Source organism: Penaeus monodon, chromosome 4 (genome assembly GCF_015228065.2).
Source record: "Penaeus monodon isolate SGIC_2016 chromosome 4, NSTDA_Pmon_1, whole genome shotgun sequence".
Lineage (NCBI taxonomy): Eukaryota > Metazoa > Arthropoda > Malacostraca > Decapoda > Penaeidae > Penaeus > Penaeus monodon.
This window is the reverse complement of record NC_051389.1, coordinates 3,056,112-3,083,266: the sequence shown is the minus strand read 5'-3', so window position 1 is coordinate 3,083,266 and position 27,155 is coordinate 3,056,112. Positions and strand designations below refer to the sequence as shown.

The 27,155-nt window shown below is 49.4% G+C and overlaps 1 protein-coding gene across 2 annotated transcripts in view; it reads right to left on the bottom strand.

Annotated features, from left to right (window-relative positions):
- LOC119568290 (rhophilin-2-A-like) overlaps positions 1-25,529 on the bottom strand; it is a 75,427-nt gene extending 49,898 nt beyond the window's left edge. Inside the window, exons 1-2 of one of the 2 annotated variants that reach the window (XM_037916751.1) lie at positions 25,430-25,529; positions 23,642-23,855 (exon numbers count right to left, since the gene is read on the bottom strand). In XM_037916751.1, coding sequence (XP_037772679.1) covers positions 23,642-23,683 — 42 coding nt within the window. In that variant the 5' untranslated portion in view covers positions 23,684-23,855; positions 25,430-25,529. Of the gene's footprint in view, positions 1-23,641; positions 24,160-25,429 lie in introns of those variants that run through there. The other variant, XM_037916757.1, reaches the window with a different exon arrangement.
- Between the last annotated feature and the right edge of the window lie 1,626 nt (positions 25,530-27,155).

Here is a 27,155-nt window from a genome sequence, read left to right as displayed (position 1 = left end):
CGAAACCGGGCGGACAGAAGGAGCGGCTCGGCTCCTGTGGCTCGGCTGCGGCGGAAGGAAACTCCTTGGCGGTCACTCGGAGGCCGACGGGGATAGGACTCTCACTTTCACTGTTTCACTCACTCGGGCTCACGCTCTCACTCTGATCCTCTCCCCCCCCTCCCCCCCTCTCTCTCTCTCTCTGATCCTCCCCCCCTCTCTCTCCTCTCTCTCTCCTCTCTCTCCCTCTCTCTCCCCTCCCCCTCTCCCTCCCTCCTCCTCCCTCTCTCTCTCTCCCCCTCCATGTATGTATTCACAAGTGCGTGCATGTCTTCCCGAGATCCAATTCAAGCGGCTCTGAAGACGCTCGTTTGGCCGAGTCCGCGTCGCATTGTCTCAGGAGGCGACCAGCGGCGCCCGTCGCCCGCCTGAATGAGCCGCGATTGGGCGCGCTCCCCCAGCGCCGTCTCCCGCCGGACCTTCGCGCTCCGACGCCGCCTGCGCTGCGGAGCCCAGGGGAGCGCAGGTGGAAGCTGCTCAGCGCCGGGCGAGGCGCGGCGGCCATCCCCTAGTAACCCAGACCGCTCGGTCATCGCTCCCCGAGTAATGCCAAGGAAAAAAAAAAGCAGTCAATTACAGCAGCGATTTCACAATGAGTTCAGCCGCGTGGCCAGTCATCCCGGGCAGGGCAGGCGGCGGGGGTTCGAACCGCGCTCACCTGGCCCTCGGTGTCACAGAGACCTGGAACCAGACGGCAGGTGCGGAGGCGGCAGGTGACAGGTCGTAAACAAGTCTTGATGAGGAGAGAGCGGGAGGGGGAGGAGGAGGAGGGGGGGAGGGCGGTTACAAAACGCTTCAGCTATTGTTCCGCTCAATCTTTGTTGTCCGCGGAGGTGTCTTAATGAATGATTTCGTGCACGCAGGAGTTATTACGTAAACAAATATATAAGGAGATATGTCTATGCGTTTGTGCTTCTAGGAGTTATGTATGTATGTATGTCTGTATGCTCGTATGTCTGTATGTTTTAAGTATGCATATATGTATGTATATATGGATGGATGGATGATGTATATATGTACGTATGTACGTACGTATGTATACATGTACCACTTGAAGTACGTATATATTACTCTATGCATGCTGGAATTACGTATGAAATCTCGTGTGTCTTAAGTCTCGCAACAATGCAAACAGGAACCTGAGGTCATTGTGCTTTGAGCATGGAAATGCCTATACCACGCGATGCTTTTTAGGAAACTTTTACTCCAGGATCCAGGACAAAAGGTCGCATGCCAAGCCACTCTCTTTGCTCGTGACCTTTCGCCAGGCTGGGGAGCTTAGGTCACCTGATTCACACAACACGCTTTCCTTCGCACTCACGGAGGACATGCACACACGCAGGCATTCACTCTCACTCGTACTAACACACACAAGCAGAAACGCTCATGACTCTCACTCATATTCAGATCCAAAAGCAGGTATATGCACGACTCTGACTCATACTAATATTCTAGAAAAGTAGAAATGTACCTGACACCCACTTATACTAATAAAAAAAAAGAAAAATCACACTCACCTATACGAATAAAAAAATAATAATAATAAAAAAAAAATAATAAAAAATAAAAAAAACACATGGTTATTCTGCTCGTACCATCTTACGAAGAGAAAACACACCAAGACAATAAACATTTTACAGCGATCGCCACCACAGCCTACAATTAACAAAGGCAGATAATGACGAGCCGCTTTGCCAATGAGAGTCGACCATTAAAAAAAAAAATGGAAAAAAAAAAAGCAACGAATATCGCAGGAAAACGAGGTCATATACTGTACTGCGTCTAGAAGCAAGTCCGCATTTGAGACACGTCTATCTACGTCGGAGAAACGAAGCAAGGGACTCCTAATGCTTGCAGAAGACCACTGCTTGCTCCAAATCACTGCCTGCTTGCTTGCTTGCTTGCTTGCTTACCTGTGGGGAGAGAGAGAACTGCAATTAGTCAAGGCGAGTGACATTATTCCGGCCAAGAAAAGACAAACAGACTCATGGTATCTTATTTTCTTCTTGAAATGATTATTCTATTATTTATATTCTGATTAAGATGTATTCTCCTTAACCTACGCGTGCCCCCCCTCTGCCACTTTCCCTCATGCCCTCCAACCTCCGCCTCCCGCACTTTCCCCTTATCATCATGCGGCGCTTCTCTCGATTTCTACAATATCCTTATCTCGTTTCTTCCTTCCTCCTTCCTTCGCTTCTGCTTCCATTCGTATCAGTTATCACATTCTATATCTTCTCTGCGATCAAATTCTTTTCCCTACGACGCCCATGACACGCCCTCTCTTCTCTCCTCTCTCTCTCTCTCTCTCTCGTATCTCTTCCTCCCTACTCTCTCTCTCAATTCTTCTTCCTCTCTGAGCCTCTCGCAGCCTCCTCTTCTCTGGGCCCTCCTCTCTCTCTCTCTCTCTCTCTCTCTCTCTCCATCCTTTTCCTTCTTTTCTGCCCTATATTGTCCATTTTCCCTCTCCCCTCTCTCTCATCCTCCCTCTCTTCTCCTTCCCTCCTTCCTTCCCCTCTCCCTTATCTTTCTTCATTCCTCTCCTCCTCTCCTTCACCATTCTCACCCTCCTTCTCCTTTCCTCTCCCATCCCCCTTCTCTTTCTCTCCTCCTCTCCTCTCTTCTTTCCTTTCCTTTCCTTTCCTCTCCTCTCCTCACCTCTCCTCTCTTCTCTTCTCTCCCTCTCCAACTCCCATCCCACCCCTCATCCCCCCCTAGCCCCGCCCCTCGCCTCTCTCCCGCCACGCCCACCATCCCACCGCCACGCCCTCTTAACTCCTTCTTACGTCACGGCCTTCTCTCTCCTCGCACTTTTGCACTCATTTTCTCACACACTCTGACCGCCACCCTGGTCGCCACTCACGAGTGGAGGGCCGGAACAGGTGATGGTTTATCTGTGTGCTTGTGAGTGATTGTGATTGTGTGTGTGTGTGTGTGTGTGTGTTGTGTGTGTGTGTGTGTGTGTGTGTGTGTGTGTGTGTGTGTGTGTGTGTGTGTGTGAGAGAGAGAGAGAGAGAGAGAGAGAGAGAGAGAGAGAGAGAGAGAGAGAGAGAGAGAGAGAGAAAGAGGAAGAGAGAGAAAGAGGAGAGAGAGAGAGAGAAAGAGAGAGAAAGAGAAAGAGAGAAAGAAAAAGAGAAAGAGAGAAAGAAAAAGAGAAAGAGAGAAAGAGAAAGAGAGAGAGAAAGAGAGAAAGAAAGAGAAAGAGAGAAAGAGAAAGAGAGAGAGAGAAAGAGAAAGAGAGAAAGAGAAAGAGAGACACAGAGACAACCACACAAAGTCATTGAACCCCATCAACCACGAGGCATCACCTACACCCAACACTGCCAACCCAACCCCCTTCTCACGCCCGAACACCCCACGCCCATTCTCCCCCCTACCCACCCACCCACCCAAACCCTATCAATGACGCAATCGACAACAACACCCTTTACCCCCCCCCCCCACACCCCCACCAAGCACGATCTGCATATGCAAATGACGAAGAACACGAAGTCACACGGAAGGGACGTGGGGGGGGGGAGGGGGGAGAGACGTGACTGCGAGGTGAGTGTGGCACTTTCTACCCCCGGGCGCCCTCCAAATGCCAGCGCGGGTTAAGTATTGGGGGGGAGCGGAGGGGAAGGTGGAGGGGAGGAAGGGGCGATGGAGGGCGAAGAGGGGGAAGGGAGAAGAGGGAGGAGGGAGAGACAGAAGAGGACGAAGTGGGGAAAGAGGGGGTATGGAGGGGGGGAGAGGATATATTTTTGGACAAATGTGCTGATCTCGAGATTACGTCATGCCTACTGTTTATCCTTCCTTTTCCTCGTGCGTGTTTCTATTTAGGCCGAAAGGAGGGAGGGGGGGGGGAGTGAGGAAGGGAGAGGAGGGGGGGAGGAGGGGAGAGAGGGAAGAAGGGAGGAGGGAAGGAGGAAGGAGGGGAGAGAGGGAAGCAGGGAAGAGGGGAGGGAAGAAGGAGGGAAGAGACAGTCAGAACCAGACAGACAGACAAACAGGCAGTCAGAACCAAACAGAATAGGCTCCCCCCATCCCACACACAGACCTTCCCTCCATGCGCCGAATCACCTCCCCCCCCCCCGCTCCCCTTCCCTATTTCCCTCTCCTCTCCCTCCATCTCGCTACACCCCTCCCCCTCCCCCTATTTCCCTCCCCCCCTCGGAATAGAAGCGACCTTGCCGGCCACCGCTCCCGGCGCGGCGAAAACCCGTCCTAAGGTTTTAATATTATTAATATTAATTGGATAACCTTTTTTGACCTTGTTCATACACGATCGGATATGGGTCAGGGTGCACGGGCTGCCGCACTCCGACAGCCGGCCGTCCGAGGAGAGGGATTGCGACACCCGACACCCGACACCCGACACCCGACACCCCGACACGCGATCTCGTTCTGTTCTCCCGTTCTCGCCGAAGAGGAATGAACGTCTGTTCTCCTGGGTTTCCATGGCCATCGCTTGTGTGTGTGTGTGTGTGTGTGTGTGTGTGTGTGTGTGTGTGTGTGTGTGTGTGTGTGTATGTGTGTGTGTATGTGTGTGTGTGTGTTCGTTTGCGCGTGTGCGTGTGTCTAACAAATAAAATAGAGGCTGAGAAAAACAAACCGCGAGAGAACACAAACCAGAGGAAGCGAGGACGCGAACGCACGCCATTGTCAGGCCATCACCTCGCATCCCTCGCCATCGAGCATGCGTCCACCCGCCTCTCCGCCCACTCGCCCGCCCCCCCCCTTGTCCCTGTTCCTACCCCTACCCCCGCCACGCCCCTGCCCCTGCCCCACGCCAAGCCTTCCTGCCCCTCTCTCTCTCTTTTCATCAGCCTTCGAGAAAGCCTCCCTCAGCCTCCCGCCGCCAGCTTCCCACGGCAGCCACGGGCGGGTCCAGCGGCGGCCCAGCAGCCTCCGGCGCGCCCCTCCGCCCGCGCGAGGCCGCCTCCGCCGTCACGCTTTCGTTCCGCCTCTGAATCGGACGCGGGGAGGCCTATTGAGAGATTACTTTCGCTCTTTTTATTCGGTTACTGACAGCTTTTCTCTTGATCCACAATAGGTAATAGGAAGAACACTGGTCCGTACACAATATGCACTTTGCAACAGGTTCCGTAACAGTGAATTGTTGTGCAACTTCAATCACGCGTCAAGGAACTGAATTATCTAATGTAAGTGTATCGTACCATAAAAAAAGATCTTCTTACGTATATGGAGAAGCGATCATGCTCCAAGGCCATAAACCTACCATCATTGCAGATTACACGCACTGTAAGAACGTCCCTCATAAATCAACAACTCCAACACCAGATTACATCTCTCTCTCCCTCTCTCCTCTCTTCTCTCCTCCTCTCCTCTCCCTCTCTCTCCTCCTCTCCTCTCCCTCTCCTCTCTCTCCCTCTCTCTCCTCTCCTCCCTCCTCTCTCTCTCTCCCTCTCCTCTCTCCCTCTCTCTCTCTCTCCCCCCTCTCTCTCTCCCTCTCCTCTCCCTCTCCTTTCCCTCTCTCTCTCTCCCTCTCTCTCTCCCCTCATTCTCTCTCCCTCTCTCTCCCTCCCTCCCTCCCTCCCTCCCTCCCTCCCTCTCTCTCTCTCGCACTCAATACACGGCGCTGTCACCCGGATCCTGACAGCTGGTGGTACCTGGCAATCACTCTGGAGCCAACTACATCATTGACATTTTTTCCCTCAAAATCTGAAAAACGCATGCTCAGAAATGGCACACGAAGTTACGGCCGAACTTGACACTTGACACTTGCCGATAAGGAGTGGAGTGTCATGGTTTTAGAAGGATTACAGAGGAGATAGGTAGATAGGTAGATAGGTAGATAGATAGATAAATAGATAGAGAGAGAGATACGTCGAGCAAAGAGCGTGGGAACAAAAGTCCATTTGCTCCCCACTTCGGGCCCAGCGAAGGACGCAAACCATCTTGGGTTATCCGGTTCTTCCGAGGCTCTGTCTGCTTCAGAATCGGAGTGGGGCCGGTTCTCCAATGCAAAACCCTAAACAGAGGAAACAAGTTCACTAGGAAAACATGTCGTCGCCCCCCCCCCCTCCTCCCCCTCGCCCCAACTGTTTCCTCAATAAGGCTTTATATCACCATTAATTCGGCTTGTCAGTCAACAGAGCGTCCAGGTTCAACAACACTAGCCCCCCCCCCTCCCCTCCGCCCCCTCCCGCCCACTCCCGCGCCCAGAATCCCTCGCGCCCTTCGCCGTCACCTCCTTCGGCAGCAGGCGTTGCGGATGGAGGCTCTGCTGGAGGATCAGTGTCTTGCGACTATTCCGTCGCCACCGAGACCTGCTCCGTTCCGGCAGGGCCAGCGGTCGTCGCCAGCGCTCGCTCGCTCACACAATCATTCAATCCTCACTCACTCACTCACTCCCTCACTCACTCGCTCGCTCATTCAATCATACAACCCACTCGCTTTCCCGCCGTTACCGTGTCTCCGGGCGAAGGGCCGCCACTCCCTTCCCTTCCCGCGACCCGCTGGACAACACTGAGCAGCCATCGTCGGAACCCGTCGGGCGTTCCGGGCCGCTCGCGACGACCGGCCGGAGGAGATTCCTGCGCCTCGTTCAGCCCTCAAAGGACCTCAGACTTCATGGGGGAAAAGGGAGACAAGAGGTCCTTTCGACACCCAGGCCGGCCATGAGGACGCATGGATCTTAAGCGCGAGTGCTTGGTATGTTGCTAAGCCCCGTCGAGCCACGGAAAAGCCCTCGACCAGAAGGCCTCAATATGTTGCCAGGCCCGGCCGTGTGGGGCAGTGTTGCCATGCCGGCGGGAGGCGGAGAGGCTCAACAATCATCTACATAATGGACTTGCCTCAACTTGTCCCACGCCAACCCCCCCTCCCCCTCCACATACACACCTCGCCCTGTCACCCCCGCCCCACACACACACACCACCCTGGCTGTCGAAGAGATGCGTCGCTGCAACAGCTTACATGCAACATGAAGCCCGTCTGCTATATTAGATTAGCAGGCGAGCGTATGGTAACAGAGTGAGCCTGTTCATCGCCAGCATAACCTGTTCACCGTACCCGGCCACCTCTGCGCACTGAACAGGGGGCGCACGATACATCATCAGGTTACCGGTTACAGGCGTCTTCAAACACCAGCAAATGCGGATAGCAACAAAAAAAAAGTCATTTTAGACGAAAAAAAACACGAATTTCAAACCTATTTAGCCCATTCTTCATTTTCTGCGACGGATTCCTCGACAAAATAACTTTCCTCTCCGACTCTATCCCTTCCCTTTCCCACCTTCTCTTCCCTTCCCTTCCCTCCCTAACTCCCATCCACTCTTCCTTCCTTCCTTCCTTCCTTCCTTCCTTCCTTCCTTCCTTCCTTCCTTCCTTCCTTCCTTCCCTCATCCTTCCTAATTCCTCCTCCGTCCCTCCCTTCCTTCCCTCCTTCACTCCCTCCCTCATTCTCCTTCGTATACATTCAAATCAAGACAACATTCACCTCAGCCCTCTCTCTCTCTCTCTCTCTCTCCCCACCAAGTCCCTCTCCAACATTCTCCACCCTCGACGTCCTCCACCACAACCACCAACATCAACTCAAAACCCGTTACTTCCTGGTAAAAAAAAATATCCATAACTTAAATCTCGATAAAATTAACAATGGCAAAAAAAAAATATATATATAACTTCAATCTCGATAAAAAAAAAACGACAACGGTAAAAGGATATATATATCAAATAAATTTCGAAAAAAAATACAAAAACAACAGAACAAAGGCGAATTAGAGAAAAAAAATGGCGTTCCATATTCCTTATCCAAACCAAATTTGAAACGTTTTCCGTAAATGAGCCAATATGTTCCTTCGAGCAGCTGATTACCTTTTGTTGTTCCACGTGAATCAAGTGAAAATCCAGGCGGTAAAGGCGTGACTTTAATTTACGAATCAAATGGTCCCGTGTGATATAAATGACTACATAATTACGCGTCTAAATGAGGTTTAAATGGCCCGCGTCTGCAATACCGTCACATAAAACCGATTAACTAATGTTCACTTTAAAAAGTTTGCGATCACTATTCAGCAGAGAGAGAGAGAGAGAGAGAGAGAGAGAGAGAGAGAGAGAGAGAGAGAGAGAGAGAGAGAGAGAGAGAGAGAGAGAGAGAGAGAGAGAGAGAGAGAGAAATACCTCCCATTACACTGCAGTTCAAACAGGCCTACAGGTTTAATGACGACGCTAAAAGAAACCAGACATCTCTCTCTTCCTGCGGACCAAACAGCGCTCACCAGACCACCCCATTCCAGCGAGGTGACAGCCACCCCATTCCAGCGAGGTGACAGCCACCCCATTCCAGCGAGGTGACAGCCACCCCATTCCAGCGAGGTGACAGCCACCCCATTCCAGCGAGGTGACAGCCACCCCATTCCAGCGAGGTGACAGCCACCCCATTCCAGCGAGGTGACAGCCACCCCATTCCAGCGAGGTGACAGCCACCCCATTCCAGCGAGGTGACAGCCACCCCATTCCAGCGAGGTGACAGCCACCCCATTCCAGCGAGGTGACAGCCACCCCATTCCAGCGAGGTGACAGCCACCCCATTCCAGCGAGGTGACAGCCACCCCATTCCAGCGAGGTGACAGCCACCCCATTCCAGCGAGGTGACAGCCACCCCATTCCAGCGAGGTGACAGCGCATGCTATGCCGCACACGCACACCGGTCGGCGCAGCAACAAGAGGCACAAGCAGGGTGCCGCTCCACACTCTGATTCACCCGAACAGGCGCTCGCATACTACGCTCTGCTCGCGTATGACGGCCGTGGTAATGTCCATCATTTTCCCGCCCACCGACAACGAAAAAAAAACACTTTTCACATCAACATGAGCGTCACTCATAGTTATTCCGATTTTTTTTTTTTGACTATTATCCACGCTTTCATCTCATAATCACCAGTACTTTGGAGATCATTACTCTCCCCCTCTCCCCTTATTACTCCAATCCATCACCTCCTCTCTCTCTCTCTCTCTCTCTCTCTCTCTCTCTCTCTCTCTCTCTCTCTCTCTCTCTCTCTCTCTCCCTCTCTCTCTCTCTCTCTCCCTCTCTCTCTCTCTTCCCTTATCGATCCCCTTCCCCCATTTCCCTCTATCTCTCTCCAGCGTCACGTCACCTCTTCTCTCTACTCTCTCCTCTCACTATCTCCCCTCTTCCGCCTCTCCCCTCTCAACACCTCCCCCCCTTTCTCACCATCTCCTTTCTCACCATCTCCCCCTCTCCCCTCTCCCCTTCCCCCTTCCAAGGCACAAGAGCAAGGAGGTTCCCAGCGTGCGTCGCGGAGCCAGGGAACCGGCGCGAGGCAGGGGTTCCCACGGCCGAGATGCTACGCCAAGGCGCTCCGAGATAACCAGGCGTCGTGGCCCAGTTGCCATGAAGGGAAGGGGGAAGGGAAGGGGGAAGGGGGGAGGGGGGAGGGGGGGAGGGAAGGGGAGGGGGAGGGAGGAAGGAGGGAATGACGGAAAGGGGTAGGGGTATGGAGGGGGATGGAAAGGTGGAAAGAGGGGAAAGAGGAAGGTGGAAGAGGGAACGAGGAAAAGGGGAAGAAGGGAAGGGAGAAAGGGAGAAGGCTGGAAAGAGGGAAGAGGGGTAATGCGGAAAGGCGGAATTGATGGTGAAAGATGGCCTAAAACATGCATGGGATAATCAAGCGACCAATACATACCCAGAAAAAAGCAAAACCACACACAAACTCACACAAGCCAAAAAAAAACTACCTACACACACACACACACACCACACACACACACACACACACACACACACACACACACACACACACACACACAACACAACACATACACATACACACACACACACACACACACACACACACACACACACACACACACACACACACCAGAACCCAAGACACCCACCACCACCACATAAACCGCCTCGTGACATCGGCCCAACCAGGATGTCCCTCCCTCTGCACCTCTGCCGCCGCCAACCCTCGTTTTGCGAAGGTCGCCGGAAACGGAAACGGCGCTGTTCGGGCATGCAAATGAAGTGCCAACAATCAGCGTGCGGCGACGGAATAAACAACGCCGGGGCGCGAGTCTCGTCGAAGCGATCTGCGCCGCGATTTGGCCCGCGAGAGGGTCTGGACGGGGCGGGCGAGGGGGAGGAGGGGGAGGAGGAAGGCAGGGAGGAGGGGAGTAAGAAGAGAAAGGAGAGGCAGAGAGAAAGGGCGAGAGGGAGAGGGAATATATATATATATATACATATATATACATATATATACATATATATATACATATATATATACATATATATATATAGAGAGAGAGAGGGGGGGAGGGAGAATGAGAGTGAGAAGGAGAGAAAGAGAGAGGGAGAGGGAGGGAGGGAGGGAGGGAGGGAGGGAGGGAGGGAGGGAGGGAGAGAGAGAGAGAGAGAGAGAGGAGAGAGAGAGAGAGAGAGAGAGAGAGAGAGAGAGAGAGAGAGAGAGAGAGAGAGAGAGAGAGAGAGAGAGAGAGAGAGTTAAGTTAAGTTTGGTTTGATTCCATTTGTTACAATGGATATTCTTGGTGTGACATACTGTCTGTTTGACAGAGAAAGAAAGAAACAAAGAAACGGGGAAAAAGAATACGTCCGCATACACAAACGCACATTTGCAGACGCGAATACGCCACTATTACGTCCGCGTGAGTCCCAGCTAAATCCCGCCCCCCTGTCACAAAGAGAGATCGTGCTCCTCGTTCCGTCCGCAAAAACCTCGGTCGCAACGCCGTTCCCGCGGGCGCCTGTTCCCGTGAGCGAGCGAGCCTCAAGACAATGAGCAAATCGCCTGATTAAGCGAAGTTGCGTCATCGCTGCCAGCTTACAAAGACGCCCGACAGATGGCGCGCGATGCAAGCACGGCGCAATCCCCAGACGAGGAGGACCTTGTTGCCACATCCTCCTTCACTATACACTCTACTCTGCACTCTACCCTTCACTGTACCTGTTCACTGAAAGCGCCGCGTCGCACCATCCCGCCACCACAGCACCGCTCGAAGCCTTTTAGCAGCGTCGATAACAACAAAGCCCTAAGGTCAAAGACTCACGCTGCCATAGCAACGCCGCGGCCAGGTCACGGTGGGTCAAGGGGAAAAGGGGGAAGGGGGAGGGAGAAGGGGAGGGGTGTGTGAGATGGACTTAGGGGGAAGGAGGGAGTGAGGGAGGGAGGGAGGGAGGGAGTGGGGGGGGAGGTGGGGGGGGCGGTGGGGGGAGAGTGAAGGGGACGGACAATGCTCCGATGATTAGCTTAGTCTTCGCTGTTAAATGACACAAATAAGGTACTTTGAAACACGCAAGAAGAAAAAAAAAAACAGACAACAACAACAACCACAGAGTGAATATAAGAACCATAACCGTGCAAAAAGAAAACATCCCTAATGAGAAAGAAAAAAATAAATCATAAAAAGAAAAACATGTACATATCCTCTCCCTAACGAGTTAACACCAGCATCAGTCACGCACCTCACTCGGCGCTTGAGTAGTGTAGACTCACCTGACTTGACCCGACCCCTCCCCTTCCCTCCCTTCTCTCTCCATCCCTCCCCTGCCCTCCCTTCTCTCTCCCTCCCTCCCATCCCCTCTCCCTAACCCTCCCCTCCCTTCTCCCTCCCTCCCCTCCCTGCCCTCCCTCCCCTCTCCCTCCCTCTCCTTCCATCCCTCCCCTGCCCTCCCTTCTCCCTCCCTCTTCTTCCCTCCTTCCCCTCCCTCACCCCCTTTCCCCTCCCTCCCTCCCTCCCCCACTTCTGTCTCCCCTCCCCCCACCTGCCCCGCCCTCACGCTCGTAAAAGACCCAAGTGCTAGATCTGTCGCTCCAATGCTGCCTAATTAGCCAGGCAATTCGAAGTCTTAATTACTCCGGGTATCATTGAGCTGCGAGTATTATCAAGGGAGCGTTTTCTACGAGACAGGGAGGTTCTTAACTTACTTAAGACCCCATCCCCCCTTTTTTATTTTTATTTTTTTTACCTCCCCCCGTCTTCCCTCTCTCTCTCTCTCTCTCTCTCTCTCTCTCTCTCTCTCTCTCTCTCTCTCTCTCTCTCTCTCTCTCTCTCTCTCTCTCTTACTTTGATAAGAACATTTTGCAACGAGTGCCATGACCTGTACCCAGTCTCTGCAACCTTGGAAAAAGAAAATCGGGAAAATAACGACGGTAAAATAACTTTTTGTCTGGATGAGGGGAATGGGAGGAAAAGACGGAGGAGGAGGAGGAGGAAGAGAAGGAGGAGGAGGAGGAGGAGGAGGAGGAGGAGGAGGAGGAAGAGAAGGAGGAGGAGGAGAAAAGGGAGACGGAGGAGAGGGAGGGAGGTGAATAATGAAAGGGTGTGAAAAAGAGAATAGAGAAGAGAAAAACAAGATAAAAAAATACTTTCTACATAAACCATTCATTCCAAAAACCGACCAAGCCAACCCATACCAAAGAAACACCCATTAAAAAAAATCCCAAATACAAAGGTAAACAAAACAAATAAATACGAACGAATCCCCAAGAGAAACCACGTGAGAAAGTCGAAGGAGATGGTGAAGCCCCTTTAGCCTCCAGCGTCACTATAATGGGCATCGGGCATGGGGGGGGGGCACCGCCATATGCCTCGCCCATAGCCCATACGAGAGAAAACGAAGGAATAGAAAACGACGGAAAAGAAAAAAATGAAGGAATAGAAAAAACGAAGGAACATAAAACGACGGAAAAGAAAAAAAAAACGAAAGCATAAAAAAAACGAAGGAACAAAAAATCGACGTAACAGAAAAAACGAAGGAATAGAAAACGCTGGAACGGAAAGTGAATGAAGAGAAATAAATAACAGAAAAAATAATAAATAATAATAATAAATAATAAATAATAAACAAATAGATAATAAGAGAAATAAAAAACGACGACAACGGAATAGAAACGAAAGAACAGATAGAAAACGGGATAGAAAACGACGGAAAAAAACGAACAAACAGAAATAAGAATAAAAAAAAACGATAAAACAAAAGAGCGAAAAGAACTGAAAAAAAAATAATGACAAATAGAAAAAAAAACAGAAAAGGGAACAAGCGAACAAGAAATACAAAAATAGAAGGAAAAAAAACAAAGACGAACGAACAGGGAAAAGAAGAGGAAACAGGAAAATGACGAGAAAAGGAGGACACGGCGCGAGGCCCGAGAACGAACAAGCCACAGGTCACACTTGATAAAGATCGGAGACGGAGAGAATGCGCAAAGAAGAGCGGGAATAATGATGCAATAATAGATAACGACACAGACGTCGCTTGTCACTCGAAGGCTTGAGGAAGTTACGTAGAAAGTTGAGGAAGAAGGGGGGGGGAAGGAGGAAGGAAAGGGGGAGGAAGAGGAAGAATGAGGGGAGGGGGAGGGGGAGGAAGAGGAGGAGGGGGAGGGGGAGGAAGAGGAGGAGGAAGAGGAAGGAGGAAGAGGAAGGAGGAGGAAGAAGAAGAAGAAGAAGAAGAAGAAGAAGAAGAAGAAGAAGAAGAAGAAGAAAGAGAAGGAGGAAGAAGAAGAAGAGAAAGAGGAGGAGGAGGAAAAGTAGAAAGAGGGGAAACGGAAGAAGACGAGGGGGAGAAGGAGGAAGAATGGATAGAACAAGAATAAGAACAACCAAAAAAAAGCAATAGAAAGCAGTCAAAGAAGAAGAGGAGAAAACACCGCAGAAAACAGAAGAACGTAACAAACCGAACGAGAACCGACGCAAGAGAACGCTGGAAAGGAAGGCAAACAAAGACCAAGAGAAAGGCGAACGAAATACGAAAAATTCATGAATAAAAAAAAAATAAGATAAGAGGAGATGGAAGCAGGCGAAGCAAGAAGCAAAAGAGAAGAAAAAAGAAAGCAAGGGATAAGCAAACAAAAGAAATCGAAAGAGAAAAAATGAGAGAGAGAGAGAGAGAGAGAGAGAGAGAGAGAGAGAGAGAGAGAGAGAGAGAGAGAGAGAGAGAGAGAGAGAGAGAGAGAGAGAGAGAGAGAGCGCAAGTGCGGACGGAGCAGGATGCAAAAAGGAAAAGTGTGAAGGGAGGGCCTGGGAGCCGTGACGGGAAGCGACCAAGCAACTGCGAAGCCAAGAGGACACCCCCCCCCCCCATTCCGCGTGCATCGCCTTCCCCGACCTATGCTTTTACTTTCCGCCTAAAAAAGCAGCTTTTCCTCATCCGAGTTTCGAGAAGCGTCCGAGCCGCGCGGGGCAGGCGATGTCCCAAACGCCCCTCAAAGCACGCGCGCGCGAGGCGGGAGGGCGGGCAGGAAAGCACGTGCTGATGCGCATGCGCGGCTTGCAACCCGGGGCCCGAGGGAGCGATGGCGGATGTACCGTTGCAAAGGCCTCCTGCTCCCCTTTCTGCATGGCGCCGCGAGCATGCACACCCCACCCCCCTCGTGCACCTTCAGCCGGCGCGTGTCGCAGCCGCGTCGCGCGCGCAGATCTTGCATGTACGTCACGGCGTCACCTTCACGCCTCAAAGGGACACGAGATGACGACCATCATCATGATCTACTGCGTCATTACCATCATCTCTTCCCTCGCGGGCGCCTTCTTCTTGCCAAGGTGCTCGTCAGGCGGTGCCGAAGATGCCTCGTCAGAAGCGACTGTCATCTCGTACTCCGCGAGCCAACGCCTTGAGGAGCCTCCATCTCCCCCCCCTCCCCCCCCCGAAAGTCTCCCACGATCCCGTACTCTTCGCTTCCCATGCAACCACATGCAGACTTTCTTCCCCCCTTCCTCTTAATGGTTCTCTCCTGTGACTAGAGCCGCCCAGGGGATTCCCTTTCTCTTTTTTTCTGCGACGCAACTCACCGACAATCATTAAATAAAGAGCATCCATTTTTTCCCACACTCAACTGTTAGTTTTTTTTTTTCTGATGGACACATCGGGTTTACAGCCCTTCGGACATTCCAAACGGGGCTTGTTGCTTACTCAGCACTAACATTTCCACTAATGCCAATACCACTAAACTTAATTCTACTCAATTCTAACTCTAATGCTTTCTATTCTTTTTCTATTCATCTTCATTTCCTTCCTCATCTGCGCTCCATCCACGAGACAATGTAAAGTACAATGCTCTTGCCTGTCAACAAGACGAGAAAATTTATTAGCATGTTATCGCAAGAATCTCCTGGGATGTGGTGAGGCAACTAAGATTACTGTTCCCCGCGAGTTAAAAAAAATATAGTGTTTGTTCCCATAAGGTATCTGGTGTCTAGTATTAGATAGACCTATATTTCACCGGCCATACAGCTTATAATCGTGTTGATAATCATCTCTTACTCGAGAAACGGGAGGGAGAAGGTGAGGGAGAGGGAAAGGGAAGGGAGAGGGAGAGGGAGAGGGAGAGAGTAAGAGAGAGTAAGAGAAAGTAAGAGAAAGAGAAAGAGAGAATGGGAAGGAGACAGACATACATACAGAAAAAAATTAAAAAGAACAAGAAATGTCAGCTTATACACACAAACAGGACAGAATAAGGAAGCGTATGAATCTAGTAATGAAATCACGCCTTTGCCAACACGCTCTCGGCACCCTTCTGACATCACTCCACCCTCACATCACCCTCGAGTGCAGGCAAACTAAGACCAACCATCCCAAATGAGGCTGCGAGGAAAGGTCTACGTGACGGCAGCGTACTACAGCGGCGAGTGGACGGGCTAGCGAGTCCCCAAACGGCTACCTCGCAGTCACTGACCTACAGTCGAGCTCTACCTTCCCCCCACCCCCTCACTCCCCTTCCCCACCCCCTCCTACCTTAACCATTCGTCCCTCAAAAGTTTCTATCCCTCTCCTCCCCTCTCTCGTTTTCTTTTTCCTTTTTTTTCGTCTACTTTTTTTTTCTCTCTCTCTATCCGCGTCTGTCTCTTCCGAAATCCTCTTTTATCTAGATTCTCAATGTGAGAAATCTATACACTAAGATTATATAAAAATGAAATGATTTATAGAAGGACGGATCTCGTATATTTACGATTTGTTCACATAAACAAACGGGAATTTTTTGGTATTTATACAGTAGGCTAACCTGCGAGTCTGCGAATACGTGTGCACCTTTATATACGGGCATGTGCGCACATCGGCTCCTGTGTGCGTCAGTACGCAGCCATGTGTACGCACCCGGATCTTCTCTTTCCATGACAGACCGCTGAGCATAAACCGTGTGTGCCATCAAAGTACCTGCGTATGCGTGTGTATCTGGGTTTGTGAGCATGTAGGTGTTATGTGGGTCAGGTGGCCTTTGCGTCCACTCATCTCGGCTGGAAGGAAGCCCGCGGATGAACCCAGCCATCCGTGCAACTCGGAAACCCCCATTCAGCTTCAGTTCGCTAAGTACCATGAGTGCCACGAGTCCATAAAGCGATTAAGGTCGATTTAGGTCAGATTAAAAAAAAAAGGACAAGTTTATCAGAGCGTCATCCTCCGTCTCCCCATCCCGTACCTTCCTCCTCCCTCCTCCATTCCCCCCCTTAGTCCCTTCTTCCCCGTTCCTCCTCCTCCCTTAGTCCCTTCCCCAACCCCTTCCTCCCTCCTCCTCCCACTTCTCCTCCCACTTCTCCTCCCACCCCCGCCCGCCCCTCCATCCCAACCGCTCTCGCCGCGCTGAAGCCTAGAAAGTGAGATGCGCCAGGAGACACCATAGCAGCTTTCGAGCACACAAACACACTCGTATCCCTGCGTTATGCCTGCCTTTATAACCTACTTTGGCTTCTCGTCACGAAAGATGCACCGTCCACCTCTATGTGGCATTTTACATTTCCTCTGTTCTATTTGTTTTCCGGGTCCCTGCGCCGCGCTTTGAACCCGCCAGGACGAAAAAAATAAAAATAACATTCAAATATATGAATAAATAAACAAACAAACAAATAAATAAATAGGTAAATAAATAAATAGGTAAATGAATAAATAACAAAAAAGTAAAAGATAAAAAATAAAATAAAACCCTAACGCCCTTTTTTTCCCAGCGCACGCGCCCCCCAACCATCAGCTCTCCAGCAATGCCTGGTTCTCCGGTTATCGCTCTCTCCCTATTTCTACCATTCCGCTGTGGTTCTCTGCGATCGCATCCCCTTCCCTCCCTTCGTCAGCCTCTCCCGCGCCCCTCTGAGCTCTCCCTCGCCCAGCCAACACGCCCTCACGCCCTTCCTCGGGGCCTTCGCCAGGCAGGACTCGCCCGCCCGCCCGCCCGCCCGCCACGCTTCTCAACCTCTTTTCGCTGACCGTTGTGCGTGCGGATTCTTTTTTTTTTTTTTTTAATTCCTTTTCACCCAGCTTGTTATTTTACAGCACTTTCTCCAATATCATGTCTTCTTTGCCTAACAGTCTGCATCTCTGTCCCTCTCTCTCTCTCTCTTCGCCTTCCTCTCTCTCTTCTCTCTCTCTCTCTCTCTCTCTCTCTCTCTCTCTCTCTCTCTCTCTCTCTCTCTCTCTCTCTCTCTCTCTCTCTCTCTCCCTCCCTCCCTCCCTCCTTCCCTGCCGCTTTTTTCACCTCTTTCTCTCCCTCCCTCCCTACCTTCCCCCTCCCCTCCTTCCTTCCATCCCTATCCTTCTTCTCCCTCATCTCTCTCCCTCCCTCCCTCCCTCTCCTCCCTCCCTTCCTTCCTCCCTCTCTTTTCACCCCCTTCCTCCCTTTCCCTCTCAACCCTCCCCTCCCCTCCCTTCCCCCACCGCCCCCCTCTCCCCGCCTTCTTCTCGGAGTCGTAAAGCGTCGTCCCAGCCGACCTTCCGACATTCCTGGAGTAGCAGTAATAACGCCGGTCGTCTGCACTGCCACATTCCACCGCCTTTTCCTCTCCTCTTTCGCCCCTATTTCGCTATTTTTTTCGGTTCCTTTATCTTCCTTTTGTTTTCCGTCTTCTGTTTTATTCTCAGTTTTTTTTCCTGAGTGGGTGATTGTGAATTTCATGTTATTGATGTTTTTTAATATGTTATAGCCATTCCAGACAGGTTACTTTCTATAATATTGAGATCTGTCATGAACTTCTTGAACAAATGTCTGATATTCGAAATAAAGATCTAACAAGTATTATGAAAATATTTGCAATTATATTCAATAGTTGCCAACCTGTCCACTGCGCAGAGATTACAACTACAACCACGTCGTGTACAGTTCTCCACAATCAACGCATCCTTAGTCCCTAAAAAAAAAACATCTATTTCTCCCCAATCAACGCATCCTTAGTCCCTAAAAAAAAACATCTATTTCTCCCCAATCAACGCATCCTTAGTGCCTAAAAATGACCACCACCTTCTCCTCCATCGCACACGGACCCCCTGACGAATCCATCTTGAACTTCCTCCCTCCTCGCCCTCCTTCGTGGTGTCTCCTCCCTCGTCGACGCCATCACCCACCTGCCGGTCGACGGTGACGCTGCACTCGCTCCGCCACCACAGCCACCGCCATAAACCACACACTCGCCAGCGCCACGACCCCGACTGCCGTCTCCGGAGTCACTATTCTGAACCCCGCCGCTTCTTGGGTCGCTATGGCAGCGAGCACCACCATGGCAACTAGCAACACCATGACAATCAGCACCACCATGAAAGTCAGCACCATCATGACAGCCAGCACCACCATAGCAACTAGCACCACCATGGCAACCAGCACTTCCATACGGCGACGCTGCAGTGGGTCTCGGCCTCATTATGGATGCAGCGCCGCCTCGCCCATGCCAGGACCTGTGTCATCGCTGCCAGGCTCGGCCACCAAGCGCCCTCCACACACCTGCTATGCCTGCCAACTATGCATGGCCGCCCGCCTGTCAGCTGCATGGCCCGAGTGTGGCTTTGTGCATGTTTATCTGGGTTCCACATACCCGTTTGTTTATCTGTGTTTACTGCCTGTCATATCTCTGCCTCGGCTGACTTCATCTGTCGGCCAAGATAACCGCTTCTTTAGCTGTTCAGTTGCCTACTTGCTTGTACACCTGCCTGCCTACCTACTTGTCCGTCTGCCTGCTTACCTACTTGTCTACTTTGTCTGTCTATCTGTGTCTGTCTGTCTGTCTGTCTGTCTGTCTGTCTGTCTGTCTGTCTGTCTGTTCACTTGCCAGCCAGCCCGAGTCCGTCCTGTCTGCTTGCTTGGCCGAAGCCACGCTCTCCGTCGCCAGCATCTGAGCCGGCCGGGCCCCAGCACCAGCGAGCCGCCAGAAGCAGCTTCCCTCCCGAGTCGTCGGCGGCCGGAGAGCCTCATCCACTGGGACAAGAGAATGCAAGCAGCGGCTTCCTTCCTTCTTCCTTCTTCCTCGCCTGCAGGAGAAACCGGCGCACATGTCACGCTCCCGGGTCCTCCGTCAGCATCATGTCGGCCGCGAATCGAGCGCACCGCAGCCGCATGCCTCTCACTGCGCCGCAACATTCCTTCCTCCTCGGCCAGGCGGCAATCTCCCGCGATGTCACCAGTCTGCCTGCCTGCTTGCCTGTCCGCTGTCATCTGCAGGCACTTCTGCCTTTCACTCGTGGACCCGCGTCGCCTCCCTCCGTCCTCGCCGCCGCGCTCAGCCAGACGCTCCCCCGTGGCTGCAATTTCCTCGGGCATCGATCTCCGGATCAATTCCTGGTTCAATCTCCTGTTGATGGTGATATCGCCGCCAGAGGCGTCCGTCATCGCCGCCTCAGAGGGGAATCATCTGTGGCTTATTATCATCTTATCGCCAAGCCAGCGCGTTGAAACCATGCGGTTCGGACAAGCCTAATAACGCGGACACTCCCTCCTTACAATCCCTCCCCCATAGATCCTTGTAATCGGCCTCATCCTTCCTCCGTCAAGCGATGCCTCGGGACCATGCCTCGCCTGTCCCCCCTCCCTCCTCCCCTTCCTCTTCCCCTTCCCCTTCACCTAAAAGCACCCCAGGAGAGCGAGGGTCCCGCCCACTGGACCCTCCCCTCTCCCTCCCCCTCCCTGCCAACCTCCACAACCTACAACCTTCCATTTCCTTCTTACATGGGCCGCAGTCATACAGGTAGGAAATAAATCTACCTGTCGGACCCAAGCACCTGTCATCTTCGCACCTGTCCCGCGCTCCGACCTCCGTCAAGGAATCACACTACACCAGCCCTCGTATGGAAAGCATCTTGCCTATAAAAAGGATAATCTACGATAAAAAAGGGAAAAATACGAAGAGAGAAAACATTGCGAAAGGGAGTTACGTCATCGACCCAGCTGCCTGACGTAAAAGAAGAAGCATAACACAATCTCGCCGTGCTTGCGATCAAGCTTCCCAAGCAAGACGGAGGACACCAAAACATGTCACGGCACCAGATGCTCAGCGCTTTCGTCCTATAATAATAAGAAAAAAAACACGGGAGTTCTAAAAAAAAAAAGAGAGACATAGGAAAATTCTAAATTCCGACAACAAATAGTCATATATAAATAACAATAAATGGTAATAATAGTAGGGAATTACTTGGCTGGGAATCCAACACATGGCCAAAATCCACACCTGCGTGACGGAGACAAGCCCCTTCGAAAATCTCCTTCTCGTAACCATGGTGACGAAGCTTCAAGCGCTCTGTCCAGCTGGAGACGCCAATCGCACGCCACAGATCTCGGCAAATTACTACTACTACTACTACTACTACTACTAATAATAATAATAATAATAATAATAATAACAACATAATGCGATTGAGAATGATGATCACCGTTTCAAAGAATTCTAGAGTACACACGCGTCACGAAGGAAGGAAGGAAGGAAGGAAGGAAGGAAGGAAGGAAGGAAGGAAGGAAGGAAGGAAGGAAGGAAGGAAGAAAGGAAGAGAAGGAGAGTTAAGTAGTAAGCAACACTCACTGCCAAGGTCACTCACACACTCCTGCCGACCCTCCGGAAGCACAGGGCCCCGCATTTACTCCCCGAAGAAGTGGAAGGTCATTGCCGCGTGTTAAGGGCACAGGGACGGAGAGGAAGTGTGCGGGACGGGGATAGGCCAAGGGAGGAAGAGAAGGGGATAGGGATGCGGGATGGAGGAGGTGCAGTGGGGGAGGGGGGCGGAGAGGGGAGGAGGGGAGGGGAGTGGAGGGAAGGGGAATGGTGGGGGCAGGAGGGGGGAGGTGGGGAAGGAAGGAGGGAGCTGGAGGGAGAAGCAAATGAGGAGAGTAGGATAGACAAGGAAGAGAAGGGAAGGGATGGAAGGTGGAAGTGGAAGACGCAGAAAGAGGAGAGGGGCGAGGAGGGGAAAAGGAATGGGGAAGAGAGGGGAAAGAGGAAGGGAGGTGGAGGCAGAAAGAGAAGAGGAAAGCAGTAAGAAGGGATGGGCAAGGGGATGAAGACCAAGTGAAAATGATAGAAGAGAAGGGAGGTGAGAGAAGAGAGAAAAGAGAAGAGAAAAGAGAAAAGTGAGAAGAGAAAGAAAAGAGAAGAGAAGAAAGAGAAAGAGAAAAGAAAGAGAAAGAGAAAGAGAGGAAAGAGAAGAGAGGGACAAAAAGAGAGAAGAGGACATAAGCAGAAAAGACATAAACTAGCAAGAGAAAAGAAGACAAAAGGGGCAAGGAGGAGGGACCTAACCATACATAAATCCCTAACTTGGCCTTAAACGTGAAGTCAGCCTTTACTCCGCCTTAGCGAAGACGGAGCCGAGGAAGGGTTAACCTTGATCATAATAGTACTGCCTTTATACTTAGAAGGTGAAGGTACGCGCTTTGTGCTGTCGTTTTATTGTTAGATGTAGAGTGTGACAAGAGAGGGATGGAAGAGGATGAGACTATGATGTGATATAGAGTATATGATGATGATATGATAGGTGATGAGATGATGATGATCGAGGATGCTGATGATGTGTGCGTGATGTGATGTGATGGTGATGATGAATGATGACATATGATCGATGCATTGATGTGATGACGTGACGCTGATTACTGATGGTGAATGACGTGACGCGAGACGATGTACGATGGATTACATATACATGTGAATGATATATGTATGATGAGAGATGATGATGATGATGAGATGATATGATGTGATTATTTGATGATGATGATGATGTAGATATTAACTTGATTCGATTGGTCTGTGATTAACGATCAAACGACGTGCCAGACAAGCATCACATTCAACTATCATCATGAATTCCACCCCCACGCATCAAGCCCGTAAGCCACGCAGTAAGCAAGCAGCAAAGCCCAACCTCAACCTCCTCCCGGAGCGAATCCCAGCAACTTCCAGTCAGACGAGAGAATACCCGACAATCAATTGCAAAAAAAAAAAAAAAACCGTTTTTCATCTTTAAACCAACCCCGTTACTTTACTTTCGCGACCTTCAGTGTCCCCGCGAAACGTCCCTCCCGCTTACTGAATCAGTGCGCGAAAGTAAAATCAAATCAAGATAAAGGAATTAGTCGAATAATGAGCGAAGGTTCGGGGCGAGCAATTACCTGGCATTCCCCCCCCCCCATCCAATTTCGTTAATTACCTCTTCGCACCTTAATGACCCTTTCCTGATTAAGACAATCCATTAGCCTCACTAACCGCCCCCAAGGTACTTGCTCTCTCCCCCCCCCTTCCCCAAGACAGACTCAAATACCATAGATTTAATACACATTTCCAAACGGACAGATGATGGGGAAAATACCCTACCTATATATATCCCTTTTCATCCACGTTGCGTTTTACCCCATAATTTGATCTGATAACCGAGCGTGAAGGTCAAGAGAGCCGTACAGGAGGGAGTGGAAAACAGCTGCAGACGACATGATATAAACGATAAGGCTGTTATAAAGTCCTCGCTGCTGACACAACTCCGGCACAGCTGTTACGAGTCTTTCGCAGCGCCGAGTCACCTGCTCCGTGCTTTCTTCACAGCCGACTCTCTTTCTTTTCATTTTTTCTTTTCTTTTCCTTCTTCTTTTCCTTCTTCTTCTTCTTCTTCTTCTTCTTCTTCTTCTTCTTCTTCTTCTTCTTCTTCTTCTTCTTCTTTCTTTCTTCTTCTTCTTCTCTTTTTTCTTTCTCTCTTTCTTTCTTTCTTTCTTTTTTAGCTTAACCGCCGGGGGGAAAAACGAAAGGGTGAAACGAGCTTCCCTTTAGGCCAATGTAAGCGTTTTATTTTTAACGTCAAACCGATGATGATTCATTCATTTTTTTCCCCTTCCTCCCGTTTATCGATTCGCTTATCACCCGACATTCCTCTCATACTCTCTGAATCAGGACTTGGCTCTGATAAGATGAGGACAAAAATCGGGAGAAAGATAAGTCGATGTCCTTTATCTTTAAACTACTGACAACGCTACTGACAACACCAAGTAGATTTCTCATTCTCCTCCCCTCACCCCTCACCCCGTCAGTGAAATCACCAATCACTCTATTTCGAAATTGAAGGAACTAAAACTCTATTAACCATACCAACAAACACATCGATAAAGAGAAATAAATACAAAAAAAAAAATAAAAAAAAAAATAAAAAATAAATAAAATAAATAAATAAATAATATATATATATATATATATATATATATATATATATATATATAATCTAAAAAATCTAAATAGAAATATGAAAAACTTTACCACCCCCAAAATAATAATAAAAACATAACACTCAAAGACTAAAAACAAACACCAACATTTTTTAAAATCTAATAATATTACAAAAAAGGGAAAAAAACTCGCAGCCTAAAACACGTCCCCAAACAGTACTCACCCTTTTGGTGGCCTTGCTGTAAATCTTCATAATGGACGTCATGGCGATGTACTCGAGGGGATAGGTCGTCCTCGAGACAGAACTTGAGGCCTTTCCCTGCCTCCTCCTCGCCTCTTTCCTCGCTTTTCCTCAACGACACAAATACACTCACGGTCTTTTTTTTCTTTCTTTCTTTCTTTTCTTTTCTCTTTTTTAAAACTAAAAGTGCTTAGAACTGTACACAAGGGAATGGGCATAACAGGTAATTAAGAGGCCATGTTTACACTCTTTTTTTTCTAATTCGGACAACGAGCGTTTTCGGACAACCCTTTCATTGGCACAACCACGCGAATAAAAATAAATAAAATAAAAAATAAGATAAAAAAAAGTACATTAGCGCGACAACGCCAGAACCCTCCTCAAACAGCCGCGTATTTAAGTGTACCTCCCTCGCCAAACAGACTTCCAAGGCTTTTAACAAACACACTGATTAATTGTTCTTTCTTCAAGACCCTCGACATATTTTTTTTTCCCTCAACATTCGTTCTTCCAAAATAATAAACGACGCAATCAAACCCAACCCTCAAGATAAAAAAAGAAAGAAAAACAACAACAAAAAAAACAGATCAAAAAGAATCAAAAGTCGACAAATACACGAACCAGAAAAGAAAAAGAAACAGACGGACGTATGAATGAAGAGAAACCCCCGGGCCCGAGTCAGACAGAGTGCGGGCGAGAAAGACTTGGAGCGCACGCCTTCTGCGGTTCCCCGGAGCTCCGAACATCTGCAGGGAAAACCTAGGCGCGCAGGAGAAAGCTCCGCGTCTTCAGGAACCTCGCCGATGTGAAGACGACCGGGGGAGGGAAGGGGAGAGGGAGAGGGAAGGAAAAGGGGGAAGGGGACGGGGAAAAAGAGGGAGAGAGAGAGAGGGAGAGGGGGGAGGAGGAGGAGGAGGAGGAGGAGGAGGAGGAGAGAGGAGGAGAGGAGGAGGAGGAGGAGGAGGAGGAGGAGGAGGAGGAGAGAAAGAAGAAGAAGAAGAAGAAGAAGAAAAGAAGAAGAAGAAGAAGAAGAAGAAGAAGAAGAAGAAGAAGAAGAAGAAGGGAGAGGGGAAGGGGAATGAGAAGAGGAAGGAGAGGGAAAGGGAGAAACAGAGGAGGAAGGGGAAGGAGAGGGAGGGAGAAAGGGAGAAAGAGAAGGAGAAGGGGATTCGAAGACCTTACGAACTTAGCACCGAGGGACTGACTGGCGCTTTGGATACTTTCAAACAGGAAAAGAAAGATATATGTATGTTCTTACTGAAAAAAAAAATACGTATACTTGTCTTCTAAGATTTTAGCTTACTTGAACCAATTCCTACGGATCGTACAAGCATGCATGATACCCCGCTCTGAACGATTTCCGCGATAATAATAACCTCGAAAGCAACATTCGGACGAGGTAATAGATCTACTCTTGCAACGTGCAAAAAAAAAAAATCTTTAACCTTTGTATGAATAAAATATACTTGTTTTTGTTCCTTTCCTTTCATCAGTAATATGGACATTTACTTGCATTAACACCTGTTTCTCTTGGGTGTCGCCCGCTCGTCAATATTATGGTCATTCATCCCGGTACCTTCACTGCTTTGTGTTAAAAACAATCTACTGATTAAAAAAAAAAAAAAGCATGCCAAAAATATCGAAACATATGGGCTCTAAGTCTTTTCTACGACTGTCCTTTGCCTTTCGAGAGTGGCTGATATACTACGACGCAAAAGGATCACCATTCCACCGTAATAGTCGCAAATAACAAATAATAGAAGGCGCTACCATGAGCAATACACTCTCCCTCACTACTGCCGAACTGATACTGAGGCTCGCCGTACGTAGCGCGTCCCTCAACCTCCAGCGATTCAGCTCAGACAAACGTAGTGGACCGGGGTGCCAATTCGTGATAACGCAACCGTAATTTCCCAACATTATCTCCCCAAATCACCCGATTGTGCATTCTTTAACGAATACTTCCGCACTTCCGGCGTCGACGGAAATGGGGAGTTTTACGCATCGCATTTGAGTAATATACGCTTTTAAATCGCGTTATTAATGGCGAACGGGTAACTCACACCTTCCCATCGTCCGAACACGCGCACACGGTATTCCTTCGGTGACTTGCATGCTCGAGTAAGTAGGTATCCATCGTAGGAGCTTCGAAGGCGTTATTCCCTACTCAAGTGGGCATCCTGGTCGTCGATCTGGGTAGAACTCAATGCCCCATTTCCTCGGTCTTTCTACCATTTCCGCATTATAAGTGTTACCAGCAACTAACGCCTTTCAATATTCAAAATAACACTCAGTAAGGTACCCCGCTGTCCTATTCCATATTGATAGGATGCATCGGTAACCAATGCTGTCGTTTCCCCAATATTAATTAATGACTCAAGCGAGGCATAGAAAGCAACAAAAAAGGTTTGGCAAGTTCCTACTGGCCTAAACCAGTTAACTTATTGCGCCCCGTCTCTACGCTGTCTCAGCAGATAAAACACTTAAAGATTTATCTCGAAAGAACGGTTGCCTTTTCCGTCATAAACATACATTTCTATTGAATAACATCTAATACCTTCAGATTATATTCTTTCAAACTTTCAGTTGGATTCGTCACAAAGGCTGAGATTCCCTTCACTCTCTCGAGGAAAAAGTTTTGAATTCTCTAGAACGTAACACTTTTAACTGAGGAATGACGAGAGCATTTCACGTGTAAACAGTCGGGGTGAGATGTCATTTCTGTTTCACGCCAGTAATGAAAATAATGACGATGATGATGGTGATGATGATAGCGATGATGATGATAATGATGATGATAATTATGATAATGATGGTGATAATCATGATGGCGATGACGGTGAATATAGTGATGGTGATGAAGATAATGATAATGATGATGGCGATGATCATAGTGATGCCAATAACGACAATAATATCAAAGCGCAAATCTTGAGGATATTTCAGTTACTTCTCTGCCAATATTGCTGTAAACATTTATCTAGACCCACATCAATAACATTATCAATAATGGCAGCTGTGAAAACAAAAATTGTATAGGCAGACGTAGATGTAGCAATTGAAGTAGAAGTAGAAGTAGAAACAGTAGTAATGATGATAAATTTGACAATCACTACTGTTGATAAAGGCAGAACCAATAGTATAATAATATAACCGATACTAAATATAAACACAATAGTAAATAAGAAGTACAGTAATAATATTGATAAAGGTGATGATGATTGATAATAACAGTAACAACAAAAACAATAACAAAAACAACAGCGATGATGATGATAACAATAATTATAATTAATAACGACAATAACAACGACGAAGATGATAACAACAATAATCATAACACCAACACTATTTACAACACGAGCACCTATATGGAGTACAACACCCTTGCTAAGAGCTCCCCCCCCCCCGCACGAGGCAAAGGGGCCCCATCCTGATAAGAACAGATCCCCCTTCCCCCCCCCTGGTCTGGAAGCGTTGTCCGAATCTCCCTCGG